At 38.2% G+C, this 27,564-nt stretch overlaps 1 protein-coding gene across 3 annotated transcripts in view; it reads right to left on the bottom strand.

Moving 5' to 3' along the window:
* Window positions 1-27,564, bottom strand: part of TAFA2 (TAFA chemokine like family member 2) — a 472,775-nt gene that overhangs the window by 360,865 nt on the left and 84,346 nt on the right. For 2 of the 3 annotated variants that reach the window (XR_009451245.1, XM_059683444.1), the window contains exon 2: window positions 25,563-25,683. The exons of the other annotated variant lie outside the window; for it this stretch is intronic. Coding sequence is in view for 1 of the 2 variants with exons in the window: in XM_059683444.1 (XP_059539427.1) it covers window positions 25,563-25,600 (38 nt within the window). In the remaining variant the exon portion in view is untranslated. The remainder of the gene's footprint in view (window positions 1-25,562; window positions 25,684-27,564) is intronic. 3 annotated transcript variants of the gene reach the window in all.

Consider the following 27,564-nt stretch of genomic DNA (forward strand, 5'->3'; position numbering starts at 1 on the left):
GATGCACTCTCTGGATGAAAATACTGGGTGACCAAAATAGATGAAGCAAAGTAAAAGGGAAACAAATCCCTAATCAGCTGACAAAGCTGACCTTCAGCCTAGCACAGGTCACTCCTGTATAATGAGACTGTTAGTTCAGTGATGGCGAACCTTTGACACGTGTGTCAGAGGTGACACACGAACTCATTTTTTTGGTTGATTTTCCTTTGTTAAATGGCATTTAAATATATAAAATAAATATCAAAAATATAAATCTTTGTTTTACTGTGGTTGCAAATATCAAAAAATTTCTATATGTGACACGGCACCAGAGTTAAGTTAGGGTTTTTCAAAATGCTGACACGCTGAGCTCAACAGGTTCGCCATCACCGGTTTAGTTAGAAAGAGAAGTTGGTGTGAGAATATAGTTCTTGGATGTTCTTATTCTCATCTGATGCCATTGCAACCTTTAAATTCCCTCCTGCCAGAACAGCACAGAGGACAGGGCAAGGGCTAAAACAAACTAATCCAAAATATTGCTTTTGATACCAGGACGCCACACCCCAGTTGTGGTATTATGGAAAATAAAGATCAGTGGACAGAAATAAGAAAGAAATGAAGACTAAAATCTGGGGGGTAATGTGGAGGGGGGGCCATCTTAAGATTTCACTATTACTCTAGTATTGTTCCCTTCTGTGTAGTAGACATTTTTTCAAAGTTAGTCTTCTCCTATGTAATCTTCACATCAGCTCTATGAGGTATGTGTTATTATTATAGATGAGAAAATTCATTTTTAGAGAAGGTAACTTGTGTAGCACTGCACAGTAAGTGATAGAGCCAGGACTGGACTTTAAGTCTCTTTAACTTCAAAATTCATGTCAGTACCTCCATATTAATAATTTGCTAGGTACTTTCTGATTACACAGCAGGAACACAGTGCATTTTCAGTTACCTGTTATTATAAAGTGACAGGCAGACACAGGTGGCACTAAGATCTTTCTGTGCCATGACTATACAGACAAGAATGAATTCTCCCATAAAATGGTGAGAGAGCAAGGACTGTTATATTGATACTAGAGGTCCAGTGCATGGATTCATGCACCAGTGGGGTCCCTCAGCCTGGCCTGCAGGGATAGGGCTGAAAGCAGCTCTCTGACATCCCCCGAGGGGTCCCAGATTGTGAGAGGGTGGTTCTCAGGTGATAGACCCCAGAATCGGGCTCCCTCCTCTCTTCTCCCAGTATTATGTCACTTTCTCTCTGTATCTGTCTCACTTCTCCCATCTCATTTTACCCTAAGTCTGGCGGTAACTGATGACTTATGGGCATTTAGCTGCAAAATGCAATTATTTAGCAAACAGAATTTACTTAACCTGGAATCTAATTGGCCTAGGGCAGGACTCTGCTCAATGTCAGGTTCCTGTCCAGGCCCTTCCACCCAGGCTGAGTCCTGTGGTGGCAGGAACATCCTTCTTCCCACCTGAGCTGCTCCTTCACCTCCTTCCCTCCCTGGAGGTTGCCTGCTGGCCCTACAGTTCACCCAGAAGGAGGGAAGCTGCATCCGGTTTCCCAGCTGAGAGTGGCAGTGGGAAAATTCGCTGCCTCCACTGGAAATCGATATTAAGCAGATGGGCCAGTGCAGGCGCCAGATGTTGGAGCTGCAGCCAGTAGATCCTGCAAGTCTCATCATTTAGCTAATCGAGTCGAAAAGTTTCTGTAAGGGCCAGACCCAAGTCTTCTGCAATGGGCTCGAGGCGTGGTGAGAGCCAGACCCAAAGTGGGGAGTCAATGGGCTAGAGGCCCGGTGCACAGATTCATGCACCGGTGGGGTTCCTCAGCCTGGCCTGCAGGGACTGGGCCAAAACTGGCTCTCTGACATCCCCCAATGGGTTCCAGATTGCCAGAGGGTGGATCTCAGGTGACACGTCCCAGAATAGAGCTCCCTCCTCTCTGGTTCCAGGTGCATCACCCGAGAACCACAGATGCCAAGTCACTGCAGCTCTTCAGCTCCTGCATTGAGTGTCTGCCTCCTGGTGGTCAGTGAGCATCATAGCTACTGGTCAGATGGTCAGACAGTTGCTTAGGCTTTTAGATAGATGATAGATAGATAGATAGATAGATAGATAGATAGATAGATAGATAGATAGATGAACCAGCCTTCAGATTTGCATATTGCTAAAACAAATTATATTTCTTTATGTCTTAACTATGTTATATGTTTATAGTAGACATGTTTTTTAAAGTATGTGTGATAAATCTAAGGTTGGATTGGTGGGTACAAACTTGATTTCATTTGATTTACTTAGCTAGCAGAGCATTTTATAGTAACATCTACTTTTCATTAAACGTACAATAATTAGTGGATGCAACAGTGATTTAAGTTTCTGTGTTATTATCCATTTATTTCTGGGAGAGAAAGAGAGAATATGGCCAAGTCAAGATTAACTTTAGATTTCTGTGCCCGGCAGTAAATAAACCACCAGGCACCACAATATTCCAGCCAGCATGATAGCACAGACATAGAGTTTTTCCAACATATATTAAATAAATATTTTTTGCATTGTAAAAATTCTCATATTTTATGTTGCTTAATCTTGACATGGAAAGGCTCATTTAAAAGGAAGAATTTTTTAACCCCCTCAAATTCTAGTCTCTAATGCAATTTAATTGTTTTGGAAATGATATGTCTCATGAGCTTATGCAGAATTCATTAAAATTCATAGATGGTGATAAATTTGCTAATTTGGAAGCATTTATAGTAAGACATTACATATGTCAAAGTTTTTTCATCACTAACAAATCCAGAGATATAGAACACTTTGAAAATAAGAAATTCTATTTCCCTTTTGCTTCTGAAACCATATCCTTGAATCATCTATTTATTTTCCCAAATAAATAGTATTAAGCAAGCTTATATGTGCAATACTCACATCTAGAATCCTTTTATCTACATAATTGTTAAATATTTAATGATTACAGGAAACTTGTCACACATGAAAGATGGATATATGCTTATTATATTTTCAATTACTGAATATTGTGCCAAGAATATGACATTCTGTTCTTTGTTATTAAATGAAATGTTTGTGTAATGACAGTATCTACCACTTGAGTACTCACTATATGCCAGACACAAATAAGTGTACAATCTACATGGTATATTATTTAAAATGTAAATAATTCAATGTACTAAGTATTCCATTAAAAGAGAAATAAGGAAAAAGCAGTGACTGTCATTATAGACATGCTAGCTGTCCACTGAAATCAGCTGTTCTTCCAATAGTGATAAAATTCTACATGGGATATGGACGTGAAGGTAGACACTGTATATCTCCAGGCTCCCTTGCAGTTAAATGTGGCCATGTGTCCAAGCTCCTGCCAATGGAGTGTGGGTAGAAGCAATGTGTGCAAATTCCATCTCACTGGTTTGAGTGGAAATCAGTGGACCCAGATTAGACTCACCCCCTTCTTACAGCTCTGTTCCTAATTGACTGTAAGGAGCAGAACTGCCAGCCAGATGAAAACATTTAATTTAGGACTGCTATTTGCCCACTATTTTCATGTCTATCTGTTGCAGCCAGATTAGGATAAGCTAATTAATAGGTCATACATACATTACCACATATACATATACATGCATTTTATAGTCAATAACCATTGGGGGCTTTCGTTTTTGCTTTTGCAGGTTTATTAATCCATTAAGTTATATAAGAGCAAGTACAGACCAAAATACAGTGGGGCCTTGACTTACGAGTGTCATGACTAAAGAGTTTTTTGAGATACCAGCTGTCTCTCAGCTGATTTTTTGCATTGAGTTGATAGAGTAATTTGAGTTAACGAGCTCCTTAACGAGCTCGGTCTCGGAATGAATTAAACTCGTAAGTCAAGGCCCAACTGTAGTAAGAATGCCCACATGAGCTACAAATAAACTACTGTTTTCTAATTATTATATTGTTAAAGATAAATAACATTGCAATTATATGGTTTTGAGCTGAAATTTTATAGTTTAAAAAACATTCTCAAAACATTCTCACTTGATCCTCATTACAGTCCTTTTATTTTGCAGATCACAAAATAAAATACAGAGCAGTTAAGTAACTTGCCAAATAGTGCACAGCCCTCCACCAGCACAAGAGGCACTAAACTGAATCTTTGCTCTTCAGACTACGTTATATAACCTCTTTGGGCCAATATTTCTAATGTGTGACTTGGTAAATCCACCTAATTTTAACTGTTCATTTCAAAAGGAAGTAAATTTTGCCTGGTGTTGTTTTTTTCTGAAATTTTTAAAAATCTTTATTGTTGAAAGTATTACATATGTCCCCTCCCCGCCCCCATGACCTCTTCTAACCCAAACCAACCCATGCCCCAGGCCTTCACCACCCTATTGTCTGTGTCCATGAGTTATGCATACATGCATACAAGTTGGTGTTGTTTTATTAAAAATTAGATAAGATCAGACTTTCCTACATCCATATATTTAAGTATGTCTAGTGTAATTTGTATTATTCTTTTTTTAAAAAAAAACAAACACGTTTTTTATTGATTTTTTGGAAAGAGAAGAAGGGAGAGGGTGAGATAGAAACATCAATTGGCTGCCTCCTACACACCCACTGTGGGGATCAGCCTGCAACCCAGGCATGTGCCCTGACCTGTAATTGAACAAGTAGCCTCTTAGTGCATGAGACAACGCTCAACGAGCTCAGCCACACCAGCTGGGGTGTATTATTCTTTCTTAAAAAAATTATTTATTGGGTTGACATTGGTTAATAAGATTATGCAGGTTTCATGTGCACAATTCTATGATATATTTTCTGCATTGTGTACCCACCATATATTTGACCTCCTAGACCCCTTACTCCCCACCCCCTTCCCCTGGTAACCACCATACTATTGTCTATGTCTATAATTTGTGGTGTTGTGAAAAATTCAAGACCTAGGAACAGAAATAGGCAAAGAAAAATGAAGAATTTTAAAGTTTAAAGTCTCTTAGGAAAAAGTCTCCAAATTATCTTTAGGTTTTGTTAGCAGGGCATCACAGTGAGATTTAAGGCACTAGAAAAAGAACTTGATTTCGTAAATAAATATTTCCAGTGCAAAAATCTTAATTTTTGAGAATCACTTTTCTGTCATAGATTTCAGAAAAGTTTCATTATTGACATGACAGTTGGGACAGTTATATTTTATTCTACTTCCTAACATTTCTTTAGGGTTTTCCAGGTATCTCCCTCAATAAAATCTAATATTCTCCTCATGATTCTTCCAAATTTTCTTGCCAAGGTTAGACACCACATGTATTGTGTGTGATTTGTCAGGAACCTTCCAGAAGCATTTCTCACCAATCTGATCTCATATTTAAACAACATTTCCCCTGCCTCCCAAAAGAAGGAATTAAAACAGCTTCTACCAATTCTTTTTTTATTTTTTATTGATTTCAGAGTGGGAGAGGGAGAGATAGAAACATCAATGATGAGAGAAAATAATTGATTGGCTGCCTCCTGCACGTCCCACACTGGGGATAGAGCCTGCAACCCAGGCATATTCCCTGACCAGAAATCGAACTGTGACTTCCTGGTTTGTAGACACTCAACCACTGAGCCATGCTGGCCGGGCTACCAATTCTTTAATCCACAGAATTAACCAGCTGCTTTAGTGTTATATGACACAAAAAGCAGAAGGAATAAAAATATAATTTATTTCTTAACCCTATAAGTATCCAAATGGGCTAGAATTCAGATAAAATAGTTTTACTGAAGGCCCTGAACATGTCTATAGCTGCTCGGGGCAGCATCAAGGATGCCAGGGAAAAAATAATATGAAACTGCAACCTCCAACAAGGAGAAAAGAGCTCAAAGGAGGAAATCTGATAGAAATGAAGCCTCAGTGAATTTTTTTAAAATATACTTTTATTGATTTCAGAGAGGAAGGGAGAGGGAGAGAGAGAGATAGAAACATCAATGATGAGAGAGAATCATTGATTGGCTGCCTCCTGCACTTCCCCTACTAGGGATTGAGCCTGCAACCCAAACATGTGCCCTTGACTGGAATCGAACCTGGGACCTTTCAGTTCATAGGCTGACCCTCTATCCACTGAGCCAAATCCAGCTAGGGCTTCAGTGAGTTTTAGATTCCTCCAGTGTAGTAACCTAGATTTAGGTGATGAACATTCTGAGATATTTAATATCAATGAAAATAGTGCATATTCTTCCAATCCTAGATAATTATTTATGAATCCATCAACCAGAAATTATTCAACATTAGATAAATTATTAAATTCATTAATTAGTAACCTAGAGATTTTTTTTAAGTTTTTAAAGACTGCAAGACATTTTATTATTAAACTTAGAGAATTATTGTTGGCTGACTTGATTAGGTCTCTCCTTAAAGCCAACAGCTAAAAGACACATCTTTGAATTAATTTGACCCTAGTGATTTCAGAAGCTACCAAACACACAAACGTGGTGTAAAGAGATGCTTTTATTCTGTGCTCCGTTTTCATAATTGACAAAGAAACATTCACTGATATTTTTGCTCAAGGTCATTGCACAAGCTATCTTTTACATAAGAGTAAATTAAAAATTAAAGTTCCCTCTAAAATTAGCAAGTAATGATTGTTTAATTACAAAAGAGGAAATGCTTGGTCACTTCTTTCTGAATTGTTAAAGGAAAGTAATAGTGTTGGTGAAGAAATGAGGATCAGCATCGAGTGTAGCTCATTTCTGAGAAGAAATTTATTTTAATGGCTTGATCATGAAATCCATCTGAAGCTATGAGTAGGTATTATAAAGCATGAAGAAATTTCATAAAGATATACAACCTCATTTCTCCCTTAGCTGCCAGGATCCCACTTTGTTCCAATTCTCTTCCAAACTCTGACAACTTATCAGTACTTTCCAGGATTGCCTGTCCATTTCCAGAGCTTTTTCTCATTATCCCATATACTCCCTCAAGATGATCTCATCCGCACCCATGAATTCAACTGTCATCAATATGCTGATTGTCAAAATCCACATCTTCAACACTAACCTAATTCTAACTTCCCAGTCCATAGTTTTAAAACCTCTACATGACAGGGACCTCAAAATTAACATGCTCCAAATTTACTACCTCTACTCTCTACCCCACAGCCAAATAATGTTAGCCCTCCTGTGTTCTCTCTCTCAGTCAGTGGTTTCAGTCTTCTCCTTCAGTGTTAATGGTACACCCATGAGTACCTACAGCCTTCCTAGTACAAAGCAATGCCATGCTTCACAAGAAAGAGGCTGGATCCCTAAAATCCCCCAGTCATTCACTTTGGTCTCTGGAGATCTAGGAAGACCAGTTACTATGCATGTTTCACAAGCTTTTCTTGAAAGCAATTCCTTAAGTTCCAACTATAGCCTTTCTCTCTATAAGGTCATATGCATCCCAAGTCAGATTGCATTTCCAATGCCATGTCATGTCATCATTTGCAACTGCCACTTTCTTCAAGATCAGCTCTCCAGAAACCATACACTAACATGTTCTTTGCAAGCCCCTTTCTCCAAAAAAGTCTATTCATGCAAACAGAAGCTTAAGCAAACTGCTGCTCTCACATACCCAATATATTTGAATCTGTTTATCTTAACTATCACAGACACATGCATACATACACATACACACACACACACACACACACACACACACACACACCTGCAAACTCAAAGTCTGCATTTTCCATCATCTAACACTCAACTGCATCCATCCCTGTCACAAAGGCAGGTAGTAAACTTACATAAGAAAAAGAGCATGAATTTAAAATATCAAAGTTTATAAAAATATACTTTATCCATTAATTTCAATTTATTTAATATTTCTGAAAGGTCTACGGGATTAGAGTCAATATTGTAGCTTGATAAATGTTAAACGGCATGTTGTTACTAAATCTATGATCTAAAATCAGTATTCCTGACTCGAAATAATTCTTGGATATTCAAGTTAATCTGGTCCAATTTAACCACTTTCTTCAGAAGAAGCTGCTCACAAAAAAAGTAAATCAACTAGCACACTAATGACAAAGCCAACTAACTTAATCTCCCTGCATAAATTTTCTTCTGCTGCATCATGAATTACCACAAACTTGGCTGCTTAAAACAATGCCAGGTTATTAGCTCATAGTTCTATAGGTCAGAAGTTCAAGCACAAAGACACTGGTTTCAATACTCAGGCCCTACAGACTAGTCAAGGTGTCAGCCAGCCTGTGTTCTCATTTGGAGCTCAGCTCTTCATCCAAGACCATGTTGTTTGGCAGAATTCAGTTCCTTGCAGTTGTAGGACTGTTCTCCCTAATTCGTTGTTGGCTATCAGATGGAGGCTGCTCTCAGCTCCTAGAGGCCATTCCTTTCCATGTGGCCTTTTCTATATTCAAAACAAGAAACAAACATCCTCCTTTGCGTCCAAAAAAAAATTTCCACTCACTCTGAATCTCATTCTCTAGAAAGAGCACAGTCTCTTTTTAAAGACTCACCTGGTGAGGTCAGTAAGGGTCACCAAGAATTATCTCCCTTTCTTAAAGCCCAGGTTTTATTCACCGTCCAGGCCTACATTTAAAGATATGGAATTATATAACAATGTTCATCAAAAGGTAGAATTCTGTCTACCACGTTACCCTTCCTACTTATGACAGTTCTTTCCTACCACATAAGCATGCATGAGATTGAATTACCTCCTGGGCAGAGACAGGAGGAAAAATAGAAAAAGAAAAAATAGACACGGGGGAGAAAAATGTGCACTTCCGTTATGGCTTCCTTGATTTGCCACACACGTGAACTTTACAAAATTCTAAAATCTATGCATCATTCAATGTGGATCTATTAAATCTCTGAATATCTCTGGCTTTCACTTTCATAATTCATAAAACAATGAATCTCCCTTTGTATGACCATACATTCACATATAATATATTTACATTATGAAATTTACCAGGTGACAGCAAAAAAAAAAATGGTCTCGACTTAATGTAAATATCCACAAAGAGTAAGTCTCCACAACCAGCTCATGAAAAAGCAGCCTCCTACGCCTTTGACAAATGGTCTATTTGCTCTTAGCATCAAAACCTTCTCCTGAGTATTACTTCCATTTGTAGAATTATTATGCCATCTTTGCAAGTATTTAATCATTTTAACTTTTCAAGTTACCTTTACAATTACTGTCACATTAATTTTAAAAATCCACGTAAAAATAGGTCGAGCAATGTATTACGTTTCTCGTTACACAGGTGGAAAAAAAGCCTGAGTTTGGGAAAGGTTAAATGGTTTTTCCTCAGCAAGTGAGGAACATAACCAAAGGCAGATTCCAATGTACCTTTCATCTGACCTGATGTACTTCCTATTTCACTGTTGCTCCATCATCTTTGTTAGTAATCAGCTGTTTTATTTTTTAAGTGTACAAGCATCACATCTTGTTTACCTTGCTTTGCACAGGGCACAGCACACACAATGCTTGCTGATGCCACCGATACTTAACATTGCTGAGTGACAAATACGGTTCCGGGCTGAGGCTTGGGGTTGCCCCAACACCGGACACAGCCCTGTCTTCATGAAGCTCATCAAGTTCAGATACTACATTCGAGGGGAGTGACTTCTGACTCAGTCTCCAGAGAGCACCTGAATCTCCAAGAAAAAGAGTCTTAACATGGGCTATGAAGTCAAGCCAAACAGTAATTACATCATGTACTGATAATAACCAGTCATAACTGGACACAGTGAAACATTTCATTTGAACTCTGAAGAATATCCAATATAATTTTAAAATATAGCCTCTGAGAATAATTTCTATCATTTGGTCACTCACTAAAAAGAAGTTAACACATAACAGTAATTATGGGTCCAATATGTTCTACAGCTATTTTTTTTTTTCATTTAACCCTGCAACAACCCTTTAAGAGTAGGTGCTATTATTATCCTCATTTTTTAAAAATATATTTTTACTGATTTCAGAGAGAGTAAGGGAGACAGAGAGAGAGATAGAAACATCAATGAGAGAGAATCATTGACCAGCTGCCTGCTGCATGCCCCCTATTGGGTATTGAGCACACAACCCTGGCATCTGCCATGACCAGGAATCAAACCAGGTTCATAAGTTGATGCTCAACCACTGAGCCACACCAGCTGGGCATATTATCCTCATTTTTAAAGTAAGGAAACTAAAGAAAAAAACTGTCCAAAATCACACACAATAAGTATTGGAGCTGAAATTTAAACTCTTAAAATCTGATTCCAGAATTGAGCTCATAACCAGTAGTAGACTCTATTGCCTCAATAAACATTTGCTGAGTGTCTTCTAAATTCCAGGCACTGTGAATTTATTTTTTGGGGTTTTTATTAATGGATATTATAAACTGGAGCAGCAATCTGATCTGATATAAACCTGCAATGATCTGATATGACTGTGATACCATCTGATCTGAATTATCTCTTTCAGTAGAAAATGTACTGCTACAGTTTCTACAACTTTCACAATGATAGTGACCATTTCTTCCCTCTAACAACATTCCTGTTATCAGAAGAGAGTAAAGGAGTTACAGAAAGTAGAAAAATGCTTACTGTCTACCTTCCAGTCAAAACCCAATTAAATATTTCTCTGAAGTGCATGCCAAATACAGGTTTTATCTTTTGAAACCTCTATCTTTGAATAATATCTCTTCTCCCCACCAAAGCAAAACAAACTTAAATAGGGGTGCATTTTTATTCATTTGAGTCTGAAGAATATTTTTATAGCTACATTCTGAAACCACATTTGACTCCAAATACTTGTACATCCTTTACAAATAAAAATTTATTCTGTTATTAAGAACGTTGGTTTGTCTCCCACAGTTTTAGCATAAGGCAGAAAAAAATAGGTCTTTATATGTTTTAAATATTCTTTTTATGTAGCAATGAATGGAAACCTCGCTGGTGTAGGAGTATCTTTAGTGTACTAGAGTCCTGATAAATTATCTTAGTCGTTAAAATATCTAGAATATTTAAAATTTTTGTAGCTTTAGCATTTCTGTGAACTTTTTCATTTTTCATCATCTAATTTCAATTCTTCCCACACTTGTGACTGTTATTGGAGAATGTTTTATTCTCATTGTGTGTGTGCTTCAAAGATACATATAAGAAGAGATGCATCAGTATTCCCAGGGTGTTTTTAAACTGAACTCCAAATTCAAGAGATTTATGGCTTAACTATACGTACACAGTACATTTTCCAAAAAGCCAACCTTTCATCAAAAGCTGTACTAGGTATGCAGAGAGAAACAAAATCATCTGGCAACTGCACTACATTCTTCTAATATTTTCTCTCTCCTTTCTCTATTCCACTCCCTCCAACAATTTTCAAGTCAAGTTTATAAGAAAGCTTTCAGAGAGCACAAAACCACTTCCCAATTATATGCTTAATACTTAAATACCTAACAGCTTATCAAATGCTTGTTTAAATAATGAACCCAATTATGACAATCATTAGCATTTTTCCCTTTGCTCTTCTCTAATTATAATAGTACAAAGGGAGAGACATAATACAAATGATGCTGAATAAGCAGAACAAAGTCACAGTCACAAGAAGTGGGAGAAGTCTCAGCATATGTACTAATGGCCAGTTAAATATGTCTGTCCAAACCTGAGAGCAATGTTCAGACATGACCCCTCCATAATTTTTATGAGAAGAGAAACTGTGCTCCTCAGAAAGGAGAAAAATAATAGTCAAGGGCAAGTTCTCCCTCCAATGGTTCCTTCCCTTCTGCTGAATGTTGCCTTCAGAATTAACAGACCTCATCCTTAGATGATCAGAAACACGGATGCCCAGTGGTAGGGACTGGTCAAAGAAGCAGTAGAGACATCAGACATATATCTGAATGGTGAGTTCTGAGAAACATTCTAAAACCCACTTTGCTTTCTTTTTTACCCAGAATCTGTCAAGGTGAAAATAAATCTCATATTTCAAAAAAAATGATGAGGTAGAATAGTTATATTCAAGACATGTTGCCGAAACCGGTTTGGCTCAGTGGATAGAGGGTCGGCCTGTGGACTGAAAGGTGCCAGGTTCGATTCCGGTCAAGGGCATGTACCTTGGTTGCGAGCATATCACCAGTAGGAGATGTGCAGGAGGCAGCTGATTGATGTTTCTCTCTCATCGAGGTTTCTAACTCTCTATCTCTCTCCCTTCCTCTCTGTAAAAAATCAATAAAATATATTTTTTAAAAAAAGACATGTTGACATCAATTAAAACATTTACTAAGGCTTTTCTGATACAGCAGTTGTTTCCCATGTCACACAAGTCAAGGATATACTTAAAGTTAAGTTCATTTGATGGCTTGGACGTCTTTCCTAAAAAAGGGAAATAGAACCTGTTTAAGGTGCTCAGGAGCCACTGTATTCATCACACATGACCTCAAGCTTTAGGATCCATGAGGAAGCCCTGCTGCTCCAATTAAAAACTGAAAATTCCAAGTGTTGTTGGTCTTGTCAGCCTCACTTGTCAAGCTTCTACCAATTAAAAACTGAAAATTCCAAGTGTTGTTGGTCTTGTCAGCCTCACTTGTCAAGCTTCTACCAGATAAATACTCCTTTGCTATTTGTTCACGTCCCCAAGTCCCCACTCCACAGCCAACCAGAGTAATTACCCGACCCCAGCTTGAGATGAGGCTGTTTTCCTCTGCTCCAGCCTATCCATCCTTAGATGCATCCTTCAGTCCCTCCAACTTCTATCAACAAGGATTTGTCTTTCCTTTACCAGATTTCCCTGTCTCCATGAGCAGAAGATGGATGTTGGAGAGAATCTTCCCTATTCTCCAATTATTAATGGGGCAATGCTGAAGTTTTTAGGATCAGTTCTTCAATTATTGGTCATATATTATGTTAACAATCTAGTCTAATAAAAGACAAACATGCAAATTGACCGTACCTTTGCTACACCTTAAGCCACACCCACCAGCCAATCAGAATGACTATATGCAAATTAACCCAACCAAGATGGCGGCTGGCAGCCACGGAGCTGAAGCGAGCAAGAGGCTTGGTTACTCCAGTGATAGAGGAAGCCAAGCTTCCTGGCCGGCTCTGAGCTCCACTGAAGGCAACAAAGTTTCAATTATAGAAGGTAAATAAATCCCAGAATAAAAAGAAAAAAAGGAGAGGTTGGGAGCTCCCGTTGCCGGGGGGCTTGGCCAGACTGAAAACGGCCCTCAGACCCTCACCCAGACTGGCCAGGCACCCCAGTGGTCCCAGGACCCCCACCCTGAGGAGTGTGTGACCAGCTGCAAACAGCCATCATCCCCTCATCCAAGCTGGCCAGGCACCCCAGTGGGGACCCCCACCCTGACCCAGGACACCCTTAGGGCAAACCAGCCGGCCCCCACCCGTGCACCAGGCCTCTATCCTATATAATAAAAGGGTAATATGCAAACTGACCCTAACAGCAGAAAGACTGGGAATGATTGGTCACTATGACACATACTGAAAACAGCCATCAGCCCCTCACCCAGGCTGGCCAGGCACCCCAGTGGGAACCCCCAACCTGAAGGGGGTGTGACCAGCTGCAAAACAGCCATTAGCCGCTCACCCAAGCTGGCCAGGCACCCCAGTGGAGACCCCCACCCTGAAGGGGGTGTGACCAGCCTGCAAACACCCATCAGCCCCTCACCCAGGCTAGCCAGGCACCCCAGCGGGACCCCCACCCTGATCCAGGACACCCTTAGGGCAAACCAGCCGGCCCCCACCCGTGCACCAGGCCTCTATCCTATATAATAAAAGGGTAATATGAAAACTGACCCTAACAGCAGAAAGACTGGGAATGATTGGTCACTATGACACATACTGACCACCAGGGGGCAGACGCTCAATGCAGGAGCTGCCCCCTGGTGGTCAGTGCACTCCCACAGGGGGAGCTCTGCTCAGCCACAAGCCAGGCTGAAGGCTGCCAGTACAGGGGTGGTGGTAGGAGCCTCTCCCGCCTCCTCAGCAGCGCTAAGGATGTCCGACTGCAGCTTAGGCCTGCTCCCCTGAGGGCTCCTGGGCTGCCAGAGTGATGTCTGACTGCCAGCTTAGGCCCAATTCCCCAGGGAGTGGGCCTAAACCAGCAGGTGGTCATCTCCCAAGGGATCCCAGACTGCGAGAGAGCACATGCCAGGCTGAGGGACCCCCCTGAGTGCCCAAATTTTTGTGCACCAGGCCTCTAGTCATATATAGGTCTGGATTTCCCTCAGAAACTAGCTGAAGTTAAAGTGAAAAGATAGACATCTTATATGAAACTTTAAAAATCAAAAAAATATATCTGTTCTGAAGGACATTGCCACTATTTCTTCCTCAGATAAAAGAAAATTTTTCAGTGTTATGTTTGTTACATGACATTATGTTAGTCACATGTTATGTTTTATTCCCGCCTTAGTAGATTGAGGTAAATTAAGCCTGATTAACCATGCTTCCAGGAAGATCACTTCTAGGCTACATGGTCACAAAAGAAATAAGAGCAGCAGAAGAAAGTTGACCTAGAAGGTGACCTAAATAAAGTAAATAAATAAATTCTCAAGCTGGCACAAGATTCTATGATTCTGAGAAGTGAGTTTTATTTGCCTTAGAGACTTCACTGAAATGTCTCTGTGTGTTCATTAATTCCACATTTTACTGTGTGTGAAGTATTGATGGAAGAACTGGGATATAAAATAAAGCAAGACAGGCACAATCCTTGATGTCATTAAGCTTATATTTTATTGAGATGATAGAAATAAAAAACATAACTGGTACCATACACCATATACAAAAATTAATTTTAAAAGGATGAAAGATCTAAATTGTAAGAGCTAATTTTATAAAATGTAGAAGCAAACATGGAGGAAAAGCTTCATAACATTGGATTTGGCAATTATTTCTTGGATAATATATCAAAAGCACAAGCAACAAAGGAAAAATTTGATAATTTTGACTTCTTCAAAATTAAAAATGTATGAAAGGGCACTATCAACAGAGTAAAAAGGCATAGAATGGGAGAAAATATTGCAAACTGTATATTTGATAAGGGATATATCCAGGCTATATGAAGAACTCCTATAACTCAACAACAACAAACAACCAGTTTAAAACATGGGCAAAAGACTTGACTAGACCTTCTTCCAAAAAAGATATGCAAATGGACAATAAGCACATGAAAAGATACCCAACATCACTACCCATTATGAAAATGAAATCTAATCCACAGTGCTATACCACCTCCATTAGAATGACTGTTATTTAAAACACACACATACACACACACAAAGTAAGTGTTGGTAAAGATATGAAAAAATTCAAACCCTGTTCACTACTGTGGGAATGTAAAATGGTACACCTACTATAGGAAAACAGTTCCTGAAAAAATTAAACATCGGATAACTACATGATCCAGCACTTCCATTTCTGAGTGTATACCCAAAAGATTTGAAAGCAGGGACTCAAACAGATATATCTATATACCCATGTTCAATGAAGGACTGTTTATAACTAGAGGCCCGGTGCATGAAATTCATGCATGGGGGGGAAGGGGTCCTCAGCCCGGCCTGCACCCTCTCACAATCCAGAACCCCTCGAGGGATGTCCAACTGCAGTTGGACATCTCTCTCCCAATCTGGGACCGCTGGCACCTAACTGCTCGCCTGCCTGCCTGCCTGCCTGATTGCCCCTAACCACCTCTGCCTCAGCCCCTGCGGCTTCATCCAGAAGGACGTCTGGAATGACATCCAGAAGGTCGTTCGGTCGTCTGGTCTAATTTGCATATTATACTTTTATTATTATAGATAGCCAAAAGATGAAAGCAACCCAAGTGTCCATCAACAAACAAATGGATAAACCAAATATGATATATATACATACAGTTGAATATTATTCAGCCTTAAAAAGGAAAGAAGTTCTGGCCCTGGAGCATTGTCCCACACACCAGAAGTTTGCAGGCTGGATTCCTGGTCAGGGCACATACCTAGGTTACAGGTTTAAACCCTGGTTGGGGCATGTTTAGAAGGCAACCAACCAATCAATGTCTGTCTGTCTGTGTGTGTCTGTCTGTCTCTCTCTCTCTCTCTCTCTCTCTCTCTCTCTCTCTCTCTCTCTCTCTCCCTGTGTGTGTGTGTGTGTGTGTGTGTGTGTGTGTGTGTGTGTGTCTAAAAATCAATAAAAGCGTATCTCCTCGGGTGAGGATTTCAAAAAAAGCAAAGAAATTCTGACACATGCTACAACATAGATGAACTCTGAGAACATTATGCTAAGTGAAATAAACCAGTCACAAAGGACAACTACTGTATGACTCCACTTATATAAGGTACTTTGAGTAGTCATATTCATAGATACAGAAAGTAGAATGGTGGGTGTTAAGGGTTGGGTAAAGGGAAGAATGAGGAGTTACTTTTTAATGGGTATGAATTTTCAGTTTGGGAAGATGAAAAAAGTTCTAGAGATGGATAGATGGTGATGGATACGTAATGTGAATGTATTTAATGCCCCTGAACTATACAATTAAAAATGGTTAACATTGTAAATTTTATTTCATGTGTATTTTACATAATTTTTAAAAACAGAATAGGAAAATTTCAGACATTGAGAAGGGCTATAAGAAACAGTATAACAGTGATAAGAGAAGGGATTAAGACAGCATTACTATGAATTCAAGTATTCAGAGGAGGTGATATTTTTCTAAATGTCTGAATGATGAAACTCAGAAAGGTAAGACCCGGGTGGTGGAGGGCCAGCATTTCAGGCAGAGAGAAAAACAAATGCATAAGATGTGCATTTGAAGAGCTAGGGAGAAGGCCCAGTAGAGGGAGTCCTAGCAATGTATTGATATGGGATGACCTCTATGAGAAAGGTAAGGCATTGCGGGCCACGAAAGCAGTGTGAATTTTCTTCTAAGGACACTGAAACCTTAGGAGATTTTGGGAGAAAGGGAACTCTGTGATCTAATTGTTTGTGAAATATTGTTTTGGCAGCTGTGTAGAAAATATATTATAGGAAGGCAAGAATCAAAGCAAATCCATTAGGAGTAAGTACAGAGTAGTTACATCCAAGACATGATGATGGCTTGGAATAGATGACAGCAGTGGAAATGGTGATAAATGAATACATTTAACATATATTTTGATGGTAAAGCCAACAAATATTCCTGGTTTTTTATGGATAGGGTAATCTTACATTTCCTGTTCACCTGATTTCTGCCTACTGTCCCAGTGCCCTCTTTTGTTCTCAACATTATTCCAGTTTGGACAATAAATCATATAGTTGCCCTGGCTATAGGAATAAAAAAATAAGGAAGACTCAAAAATGACTCTTCAGCTTGAATAAAAAGTTTATGGTACTGATGTTTCAAAGGTGGTCTATTAACAATATCATTAAAGAAGGGAAAAACATAGTAGGAACTTTGTATTCCATTTGTTATATTCATGAGTCCTTTTTGTCCACGGTCATCCAGCAATCCCATGTTCCTCTTCCCATCCCAATTCAATCGATATGTATGCAGCTCAAAACTTCAGGCAAAAAAATAATAGCAAATTAAATTAGCCAACTAAACAAAAGTTCAAGTAACTAACTGGCCAGAAAAGTAAAGAAGAAAAGCAACTTTCAGGAGGGAGCAGCATGTACAGGCATATGATGGCCCCCAGTGCTCCTGCTCATGCAATGACCAAGTTCATGGACGGTGATCTTTGGTCTGGCAAGGCTGTAGTAGAATGATGCTATTCTGGATCCTGGAGCCTGCAATAGTTTATACCACTAAGTGAGTAGAAGGAAATACTCTCAATAAGAATCTCAGGGAAAAGAGCCCTAAATAGAGACTACTTGCTCCACAGAAAATGGTACTGGGGATGGGTTAGAAAACACTTCAAAAGTAAGGAACTAAGGTTACATATGAATTCTTCTTTAGCAGGAAGATAATGGCACAGGAATACTTTATATCTACATAATTAGAAGTGATGTAAATTGGAAGTCAAGAAATATGTTTGGATATTTGTAAGTTGTCATTTCCTGAAACACTCCAAGGAATGTCAGATTTATTATGATTTTGCATTCTGAGAAAAAATTGAGGTGGGTGTCGCCTGAAGAAATACCTACTAGCTATTCTGCACACACACTCACACACACACACACACACACTCACACACAGCAAAAAAAAAAAAAAAAACCCGCATAAAACCGAACTGCTTTTTCTTTCCCTTTATCCAAAGCAAAGTAGCAGCAATGGAAAAAAATTTTGCTAAAGTATATTCTTAATTCTAAAGTTCAACAGAGTACAAGGCCAAAATGGAACTTCAAACCAATCCTGAGATAATTGTTAAACCAAATTAACACCAAAGCTTATTACCAGAACCATTGCCCTTTATTAATATTTGAAAGCCAGTTAGTTAAGATTAAAACTTCTTACTACAAAATGAACCAATATATTTTTTAAGTGATGGATAATTGACTGGGGACTGCCAGTTCATGTAAGCTGGGTAAAGAAGTAAACAGGAAGATTAGTTGTGTTTCAAAGGGAAATATTGCACTTCACTTGCTACCCATAATTCCTAGACTATTTTAAGCCTCAGTTTTGTGAACCATCCACATACTATGATGTCCAATATTACCCTAAATGGAAGAACCCTAGCAGTGCCCAAGGACTTGATGCTATTTTTTTTTTCATTTCCGTACTTGGTTTTGTCAGTTAATAGCCTTGGGATGAGCCAAACAGGATATGAAGAGCAGCAGGACTTAACTGGAGTCTAAATTCAGCTGTAACATCATGAGGAGAAAGAAAGGAAGGAAGGAGAGAGAATATGAATCCCTTTAAGCCAATTGAATCTACTCTATATTCCTAATGAGTTGGTCCAATCTTTTAAATACATATGGTTCACAGAAGTATCTGAATGAACTTTTGAAACCACAGAGCTGAAAGAAATAATTTCTAAAGAATCATTAGAATTGAAGGTTGGATGAAATCTACTACTTGTTCAGGTTTTCAAGACTAACAGCTGTGGGTAATGTTGGATTATGCTTTTGCCCATGCAAATATAATTCATCTCACCCCATTATTGGCTTTTATTCCCTTAACAGAGTTCTTTAACCACAGATCCATCAAACCTCACTCAGTGTAGCCTGTACTCTAAATTAAGCTGGATATCATTTAGATGTTATCGTTTATGCATTATATGCTACCAAAATAATATCAATTTTCACAAGACTACCTGAATATTATGTTCCACACATAGTTAATTACCTTCAAGCCCTTGCATTGGCTGCTCATTTTATTTAATGGTAGAGTCTTCCTTTGCTTCAGTTCCTGTTCAGATCTTGGCTTTTTCAGTGGATTAAATTTCAACATGACTTCAAAATAGTCTCTAACTTCTAGTCCAAAAGAATTAAACTCTTGTGGAATTTATCCAAAATTTTCAATCAATGGGCTGATTTGAAAGCTTTCTCTACAAATAAGTGGTTAACTATAGGAATTTGGACTCTGAACAAAATCTCCTGGCAGTCACTTACACATGCATAATGTAACAGAAAATATTCAAAATCCACCATAAAGTTATCAAAATTTAACTGCAAAATCAAAGAAAATAGAAAATAAAATATGTTTCTAGTTTGAAAAAACAGAAACATAGTTTTACAGTTTAAAAAATAATGGGGATTTTAAACAGAACAGTCAACATCACTTTGAGCAATCTGCTGATTTAGAAAGAGAAAGAGCTTGCCTCAAGGCTGTGAATAAGACATTTTCCTTTGACAACTGAAGGAAAATTAGAGACTGAAATAGAGTCACCACTAAACCAAAGGCTAGAGCCTCAAAGTCACCTAGTCTATTCTCTACCTCTTTTCCACAATCATTTAATCATTCCTTTTTCTTTCTTGTTGAACAAATATTTCTTTAAAAAAAAAAAAAGGTAATCTCAATTTCAACCTTCATTTTCCAGAGAAAATATTCCCATTTAGATTAAGATGAATGAGCAAAGGTATCTCTTCTTTGGTTGTTTGTCCTTCCTATAAATCTGCCACTTTTGTTAAAACATTCCATAAATCCTTCAGAAGACAGCCATTTGGGGCCTAACTTAGACTTCTAATTAAGACTGGATAATGCTGGCAAAGCTGGATTCTTTACTACTTATATACAGATATTTGTGCCTATGCTCCGTTGTTTTGACATTTTCAGGAAATCCGAACAAAAGATTTAAATATTCACACACATAGTATAGCAAAATTAACCGAACAGGCATTGTTAAGTGTTTAGTATGTGCCAAGCATCTTGCTAGGTGTAGATACATCCTTTTCTTATCTCAGGTGCCAAGACAAAGCCTTGGCTCAAAGCCCCAGTGTAAGTTCTGTGTTTCTCATCCAAGTGTCCTGCCACAGTGATTTTTCAGTCCACAGTGATTTTTTTCTTTTTCTAAGCAACTATAGCTTTTATGTCAATATATCTCATTTTAATTCAAGACAGTGAATGTCCATTTGACATTAATTAACATCATTACAGAAGTTGGTGCGTGCTTAGCATACAGTAGATATGTATTAATTTGCCTCCTTCTTTAACTTAATGTATATATTTACATAAACACATGGAAACCCATCATATAATGATTCTCCAGACAAAGACACTATGTTTTTATGCCATGTACTTTACAATCTTGCTATTACTAGAGAGTGAAGAAGAGGATGATCGCCAAACTACCTATGAAGAACTATAGACTGAAATTACTGGAAGTCTGACCCAGTAATTCAGATCTTTTCTCATTACTCACATCTCCAATGTAATCATTTGAAGGTCCCCAATTAACAGCCACACCTACATGGTTCCAGTCCCTACCTTTTCATATTCAGTGATTTATACTCTGGTTTCTCTTCAAATCGCATAAATCTTTTGCCTTTTACTAAGCATATTCAGTGATTTGTCAAATTGAAGGCCAAGGGCAAGCTCAATCACAATACTTTTCCATAACTATCTCAGACCTGTTGCTCGAGGAAGGAGATGTTGAAACACCATTTGAAGAGTTGCTATTAAGTGTTTTTAATGCATTTCCAATGAAGTGTAAAGCATTCTAATGACTGTCAATGGAATATCAAGTTGAGTGATATACTGATCTAGGGTGATAATGAGCAACAATACTAAATTGTTTGAACATTTAAAATTATTTTTTAAAGGATAAATAATACCCACTGCTACAATACTCACCTATTGGCATCTATGTCCACATACTCTACCTTCTTCCTTAATAACACGGAACTGTCTGTGCTCCTAGCTAAGATCTACGCTCCATTTGTGCACTAATCCCAACCCCTCACATCTACTCAGGAACACCGATCCAGCTCTTCTCCCCTCACTCTTACATGAGCAGATTGTCCCTCTCCTAGATCACTACCACAGACACACAAACATGTTGTGACTTCTCCCATTTTATTAAAAATATAACTTTCTAGACCCCATTCCCTTTCACCTTAATCTCCCAATCACCTCATTTCTCTCCAAGCCTTTAGCAGGGGTGGGGAAACTTTCTTCTGCCAAAGGCCATTTAGATATTTATAACTGCATTAGTGGGCCATACAAAATTATCAACTTAAAAATTAGCCTGCTGTATTTGGTCAAACATTTAATTAACTCACCCCTAATGCCTTGGCAGGGCCAGACCAGATGATTCCACAGGCCGGCTGGTTGTTCCCCATTCATGCTTTATAGCAAACCTCCTTAAAAGAGTTGCTTAAAATCCTATCTCCATTGTCTTCAAGACCACTACTATCAAGGTCATAAATGACTCTTTATCTTTATAAATTCCATGGTCAGTTTTCAGTCTTCATATTGCTTGACACAAATAATCATCTCAGTTACCTTAAAATATCTTTCTGACTTCCCCAACACAACACTCACCTGGTTTTCCTTCCACTCATTCTCAGCCTCCTTTACTAATTTCTATTCAACTACCCAATGTCAAAAACAGCCTAGAATGAGTCAATGAATTAATAAATGAATTAATAGGTGAATTAATTCATTTATTAATTAATAATTTATTAATTTATTGAATCAATGAATTAATAAATGAATCAATCAAACAATCAACTCATTAACAAATGTATTGAAAATCTACTAAAGTAGGTTAGGAGATGGCTCTAAGATTAATAGCTCCAAGGTCTGCCTTTTGCAGAAATATTCTATCAAGGGAAAAAAAGGCATAATGTTTAAATTTCCTTAGACAGTTTCTGAGACACAGGCCTGGCAAATTATCTCCCTCCAAATCCCATATAATTTTTAAGAGCATTATAATTAAATGAATAATTGCCATTTATTATTGGTTAGACATTCATTTCCAGATAACTTCACACATCAATAGAGATTTTCTTTATAATAACTTGGTAGGCCATTTATATCCTCTTTCTAATCAATATATCCATTACATTTTTAGACATTTGATAGGATTTAGTACACAACTTTATTATATTAGAATATTATCAAGGTCTTGGCTGTTATAATTTTGCATTTATAATGCATTATTGCTACATCTCTGATTTATTTGATTTTCTGTCATCAGCTAGAAGCAAAACCTCCAACAATATTGCTCCTTTGGGAAAATATTATCTTCTTTATAAAACCATTTTCAGGAATGTGTTGTATTGTTACTCAATGTCTAAATCCATTTCTATGGTTTTAATATAAGCCACTCTTGTGTGCATGCTTTGGGTTTATCAAGGTAGCATTGATGATGAAAATGAAGATTTCAAGTATGTGTAATTAAAGTGATAAATGTTTAATGGTAAGATCCAACAATGACAAAAAATAGAGTGCATACTGGCATTGCTAGATTTTTTTAAACTAATAGAATCTACACATTCAAATGAATTGTGGCTTCAAAGTTATGTATCTTAGAAAGCAAAGAATCAACAAGACATCTGGGGAGTCAAATTTTAACTATAAAGATAATGACTGCTGGTACTTAAACATCCAAGTAGGTACTGTTCTCCTCAAAGTGATAATCTTACAAGGCTGCACCACATTCCAATGATGGTACCATATGCTCAGACCTTTTTGGAATTCCACCTTCAAAAACATCACTAAAGCCACATCACACTCTTTTGATTGTCCTCAGAGGACCACATATTCATACTTTGAAGTGGGTTTTTTTAAAGAACCAATATTACTTAGTGTCAAGTCCAATAAATCAGGTGAATGATAAAATTGAGTAATACTATCTTGAATCTAAAACAAGATTTAACTACAAAATAAAAAGACAGATGTCCTTGTAAAGACTATAAATTTGCTCTGAAGGCAGGTCCAAAGAAGGAGATTTTAACATGTACTGAGCAATTGCAGCAACGTTGAATACTTTGAGAGATATCAATCACTTGGATTATACATTCAGGAACTTTCATGTTTTTTAAATTCCTTCCTGTGGTTATTTGTAAAATTCAAGTGCCTAGAAGCCAACCTTTCCCATCCTTCTCAGGGTTGGCCTCCCAACTTAAATAAAAAATATCTGTATTATTGACCCTTGGCTTTAATAAGAAAGAATTTTAGGAAGAAATTGGTTTAACTTTTAAAATTTTAAATAGACAAATAACATAGGGGAAATAGACAAATGTAAACCTAAATTTTATCGCTGAATTATCTAATATAATAATTTGTTCATTTATTTGGGCTACCATTGAATGCTTACTGTCTTTCAGATACTGTTCTAAACACATTGAACATATGATTTCATTTCATCTTTATAAGAACCTTGTAAAATACATTCTATAAATTAGCTTTATTTTTTCAATGAAGAAACTAAGGTCAGAGAGATTAAGAAACCAGCAAAAATCTCATAGCTCAAAAGAGGTAGTGCCAGAAAGGGAACACAGGTGACTCATCTAGACTGTGCTCTGAACTACAGAGCTATAGTGCTGGGACTATTGGCCAAATTATCATGAAGAAAAAAAAAATTAGAGAAATGTATGCTTCAGAGGTACTAAAACTTGCAAGGATAGGAAGGGATGATAGTAAAACATTAGTCACGGACAAAGTCTCTTTAATTGCCTAGTTTTCCAAATGCTAAGGATGTTTCTAATAGTATCATTATACCTGCTTACCTGCCCCCAGATTCCAGGTCCCAGACCTCATAGGTAAGGTCTTGCTAAGGGATCTGAGTGATGCAGTGAGTGTCTGGCTTGCATGCTCTTAGCAAGCTTCCCTACCTCATGATACAACCACAAGAGCGTCATAAGCCTTACACTGTGGGAGTAGGAAATATAAGGTCCGTAAGTGTCAGACACTTCGCTTGGCACTTAGGCTGAACCTCAGGGAAGGGATATAATTACCACCCTGCTAGAGTTAACATAGTGAGGGGTACACAGCCAAGAAACAAATAAACAAATAAAATAAAAGAGTGTTATTCAAATTTATGAGACAAGTAAACGTGACACGGTAGTAAAGAATAAAAGGGATGATAGGGAAAGGCCTAGAAGACCCCCGTCAGGCCTAACACCCTGAAACCCAGATGGCACAGCAGTAAATACAATGTAGAAGTGCCACGGCAAGAAAAAACTATGAATCTAGTGCCTACATCTCAGTGGCACCACTCAAATAAAGCAGACCCCATAAGTTGAGATGCCCGTTGTTCACACTAGCCTAAAGAGGGTCTTTTACACCCGATTCCATTAAACTTTGGGGGAGGCTCTAAAAAACACAGGAGATTCCAGGAATCAGCAAAGATCCTCACCCTTGTGTTGTTATACTCATGGGCACCCTTGCGATGGTTATTTTCTGATTCGTAGTAATGCAGAAGAAAACGAACATTGTTCAAAGACGAATCCCTTTCTGCCAATCCTCAAGTATGAACCAAGTCTTTGAGAACTGACATACCTCAGAAAGCCTCGCTGAGGATGGGTATTTAAAATGAAATCTAAAAAATGAGAAGGAGCCAGTTATGCAAAGCTCTGAGAAAAAGAGCATCACAGATCTGGTTCAAAGAGTAAAGTTTTACAAAGACTGATCTTAGGAAAATGTCTCTCATGGTACCATATCACTCTTAATACCTTTTTATATTACCAGTTCCCACTACCATGAAGCCAACATCCCACAGTAAGATAGGGAAACTTTATCAAGAGAAGCAGAGGGTGACTTTTGCTTCTCTCCTTTGGGGATCTTATCTGCTGGGCTCTTAATATCTTTAAGCACAGCTCACTCCCCAGAAGGATCCAGACACTCCTACCCTGATGTTAAAGATGTTCCTTAGATTGAGATGTGCTCTTTCAAAAGCAAGCATCCACAAATCAGTGCTAATACAAACACTAAAATCACATAAGTACTATACAGCAAACGCGGGAAGGTGAGGGGGCTCTGCTCCAACTATATCTGAATCAAAAGGAAACCATTTAGAACAAACTAAACAGAAACAAACTCATAGATCCAGGGAACAAATTGGTGGCTGCAGGATGAGAGGGAAGCTGGGGGGATGACAGAAAAAGGAAAGAAATTAAAATGTACAAATTGCCAGCTGTAAAACCAGTCATGGAGACGTAAAGTACAGCATAGGCAATACAGTCAATAATATTGTAATGGGCCCTAGCCAGTTTGGCTCAGAAGATGGAGTGTCAGTCTGTGGACTGAAGGGCCCGGGTCAATTCCAGTCAAGGGCATGTACCTCGGTTGCAGGCTCAATCCCCAACCCTGGTCGGGCATGTACGGGAGGCAATCAATCCATGTGTGTCTCTCACATCGATGTTTCTTTCTCTCTGTGTGTCTCCTGCTACCTTCCACTCTCTCTAAAAATCAATGGAGAAATATCATTGGGTGAGGAATGAATAAATAAATAAATAAATATTGTAATGGTTGCCAGATGGGTACTAGACTTATGGGGTGATCACTTCATAAGTTATAGAGATGTCTAATCACTATGTTGTACACCTGAAACTAATATAACATTGTATGTCAACTATAACTAAAAAACATTTTTTCAAGTTTTTTAAAAGGAAACGTGTTTTTGCCTTGGCTGGAGTGGTTCAGTGGTAGATCATCAGCCTGAGCAATGCATGGTTGCAGGTTTGATTCCTGGTCAAGGGCACATCCTTGGATTGTAGGTTTGTCAGGGTGATGTGGGAAGTTATTGATTGATGTGTCTCTCTCACATAGATCTCTCTCTCTCTCTCTCTCTCTCTCTCTCTCTCTCCCTCCCTCCCTCCCTCCCTCCCTCTCTCCCTCCCTCCCTCTCCGTTCCTTCCATTCTCTCTAAAAATCAATGTAAAAAATATCCTCCAGTGAGGATTAAGAAAAGAAAATTGTTTTTAAAAAGCTGAGATAAAAAGACATAGCTCATCACAATGAGATTCTATTCATAGACAAACAAGTGCAAAATATTAACTGAAGAACAAGGAATAAATTTTATTTTAAAAGAGTTTACTAAATTAGGTGATAACAATTTAATATTATAAATATGTGTTATTATAAATAATAATTTGTTTTATTATTTATAATCCAGGATTATAAATCCCAATTATAACTGAGTCTTCCTTTTTTTGTAAGTATTCCCAGAAGAAAGTAAATTCTTTTTAATAAAAATACCTCTAAAGTGTGTAAGGCAATTTCCAATATTTCAATAATGATAACTCAATGTTACAAATGAAGTCAAATCAGTAGTGTTGCTCGTGTACAACCACAGGCACAAATGGCTGAGCTTGTCACTTACAGGCAGTGTGCAAACTGTTTCCCAGGTGATAAGCTGGACTGATTACCAGGCTTCTAAAATATCACACTGATTCGCTCAGGGGCTGTTGAGCAGGAGGCTCATGTGCCTGTGCATGTCTTTGTGGGACACATGCCTGAACTCACACAGCCCCATGCCCCAGATGGCAATGCTGTTCTGTCCGCTTTTTGCTTGTATATCTCTCTTTTGACTTGACCGTCAGAATGTCTACTGCTATTTACCACTCCTTGCTATTTCTAAGCTTTATATTCAGCTGTTGCAACTGTTTCTAATCTCCTCTATTTCCTTTTCCATTCTTCACTGATTATTCAAAAGCATTTACTTAGTAATAGTTACATCCCAGGCACTGTTTTAGGCACCAAGTGAACAAAACAGACATGATACTTCATTGCATAGCACTTATAATGCAAAAGGAAAAGGAACATTAAAAATATATGTTGCAGTAATACAATACTAAAGAGGAAAAACAGAAAGGAGTTTATTTACTTGGTTCCAGAAGGCCTTTCTAAGGAAGTAATAATTATACCAAGGATAAGTAGGACAAAGTCAAGAAAAAAGTGGGAAAAAGACACTCAAGAAATAAGTTGTAACCTGGGCAAAGGCCTCAGAACAAGGAGAGGTTTGTACATGTAAGGACTAGAAAGGTCAGTCATCTCCAGTCAAGATGGCAACGTATGTAAACACAGTGAAGGTGAAATTGGCATATGATGAGGTGCAGGGGAAACGTAGGAGCCAGCTCATAGCTTAGAGGTCATGTTAAACATTTTTAGCATAAGGATTGACCAATGAACAGTGTTGACAAGATTGACAAGATGGCAGGAATGGAAGATAAAAGACCGATGATAGAGGCATGCATTTGCAACATTGAGTTATCATTATTAAAATACTAGAGGCTCGGTGCATGAAGTTTTTGCATGGGTAGGGTCCCTAGGCCTGGCCTGTG

Source organism: Myotis daubentonii, chromosome 2 (genome assembly GCF_963259705.1).
Source record: "Myotis daubentonii chromosome 2, mMyoDau2.1, whole genome shotgun sequence".
In the NCBI taxonomy this organism is placed as follows: domain Eukaryota; kingdom Metazoa; phylum Chordata; class Mammalia; order Chiroptera; family Vespertilionidae; genus Myotis; species Myotis daubentonii.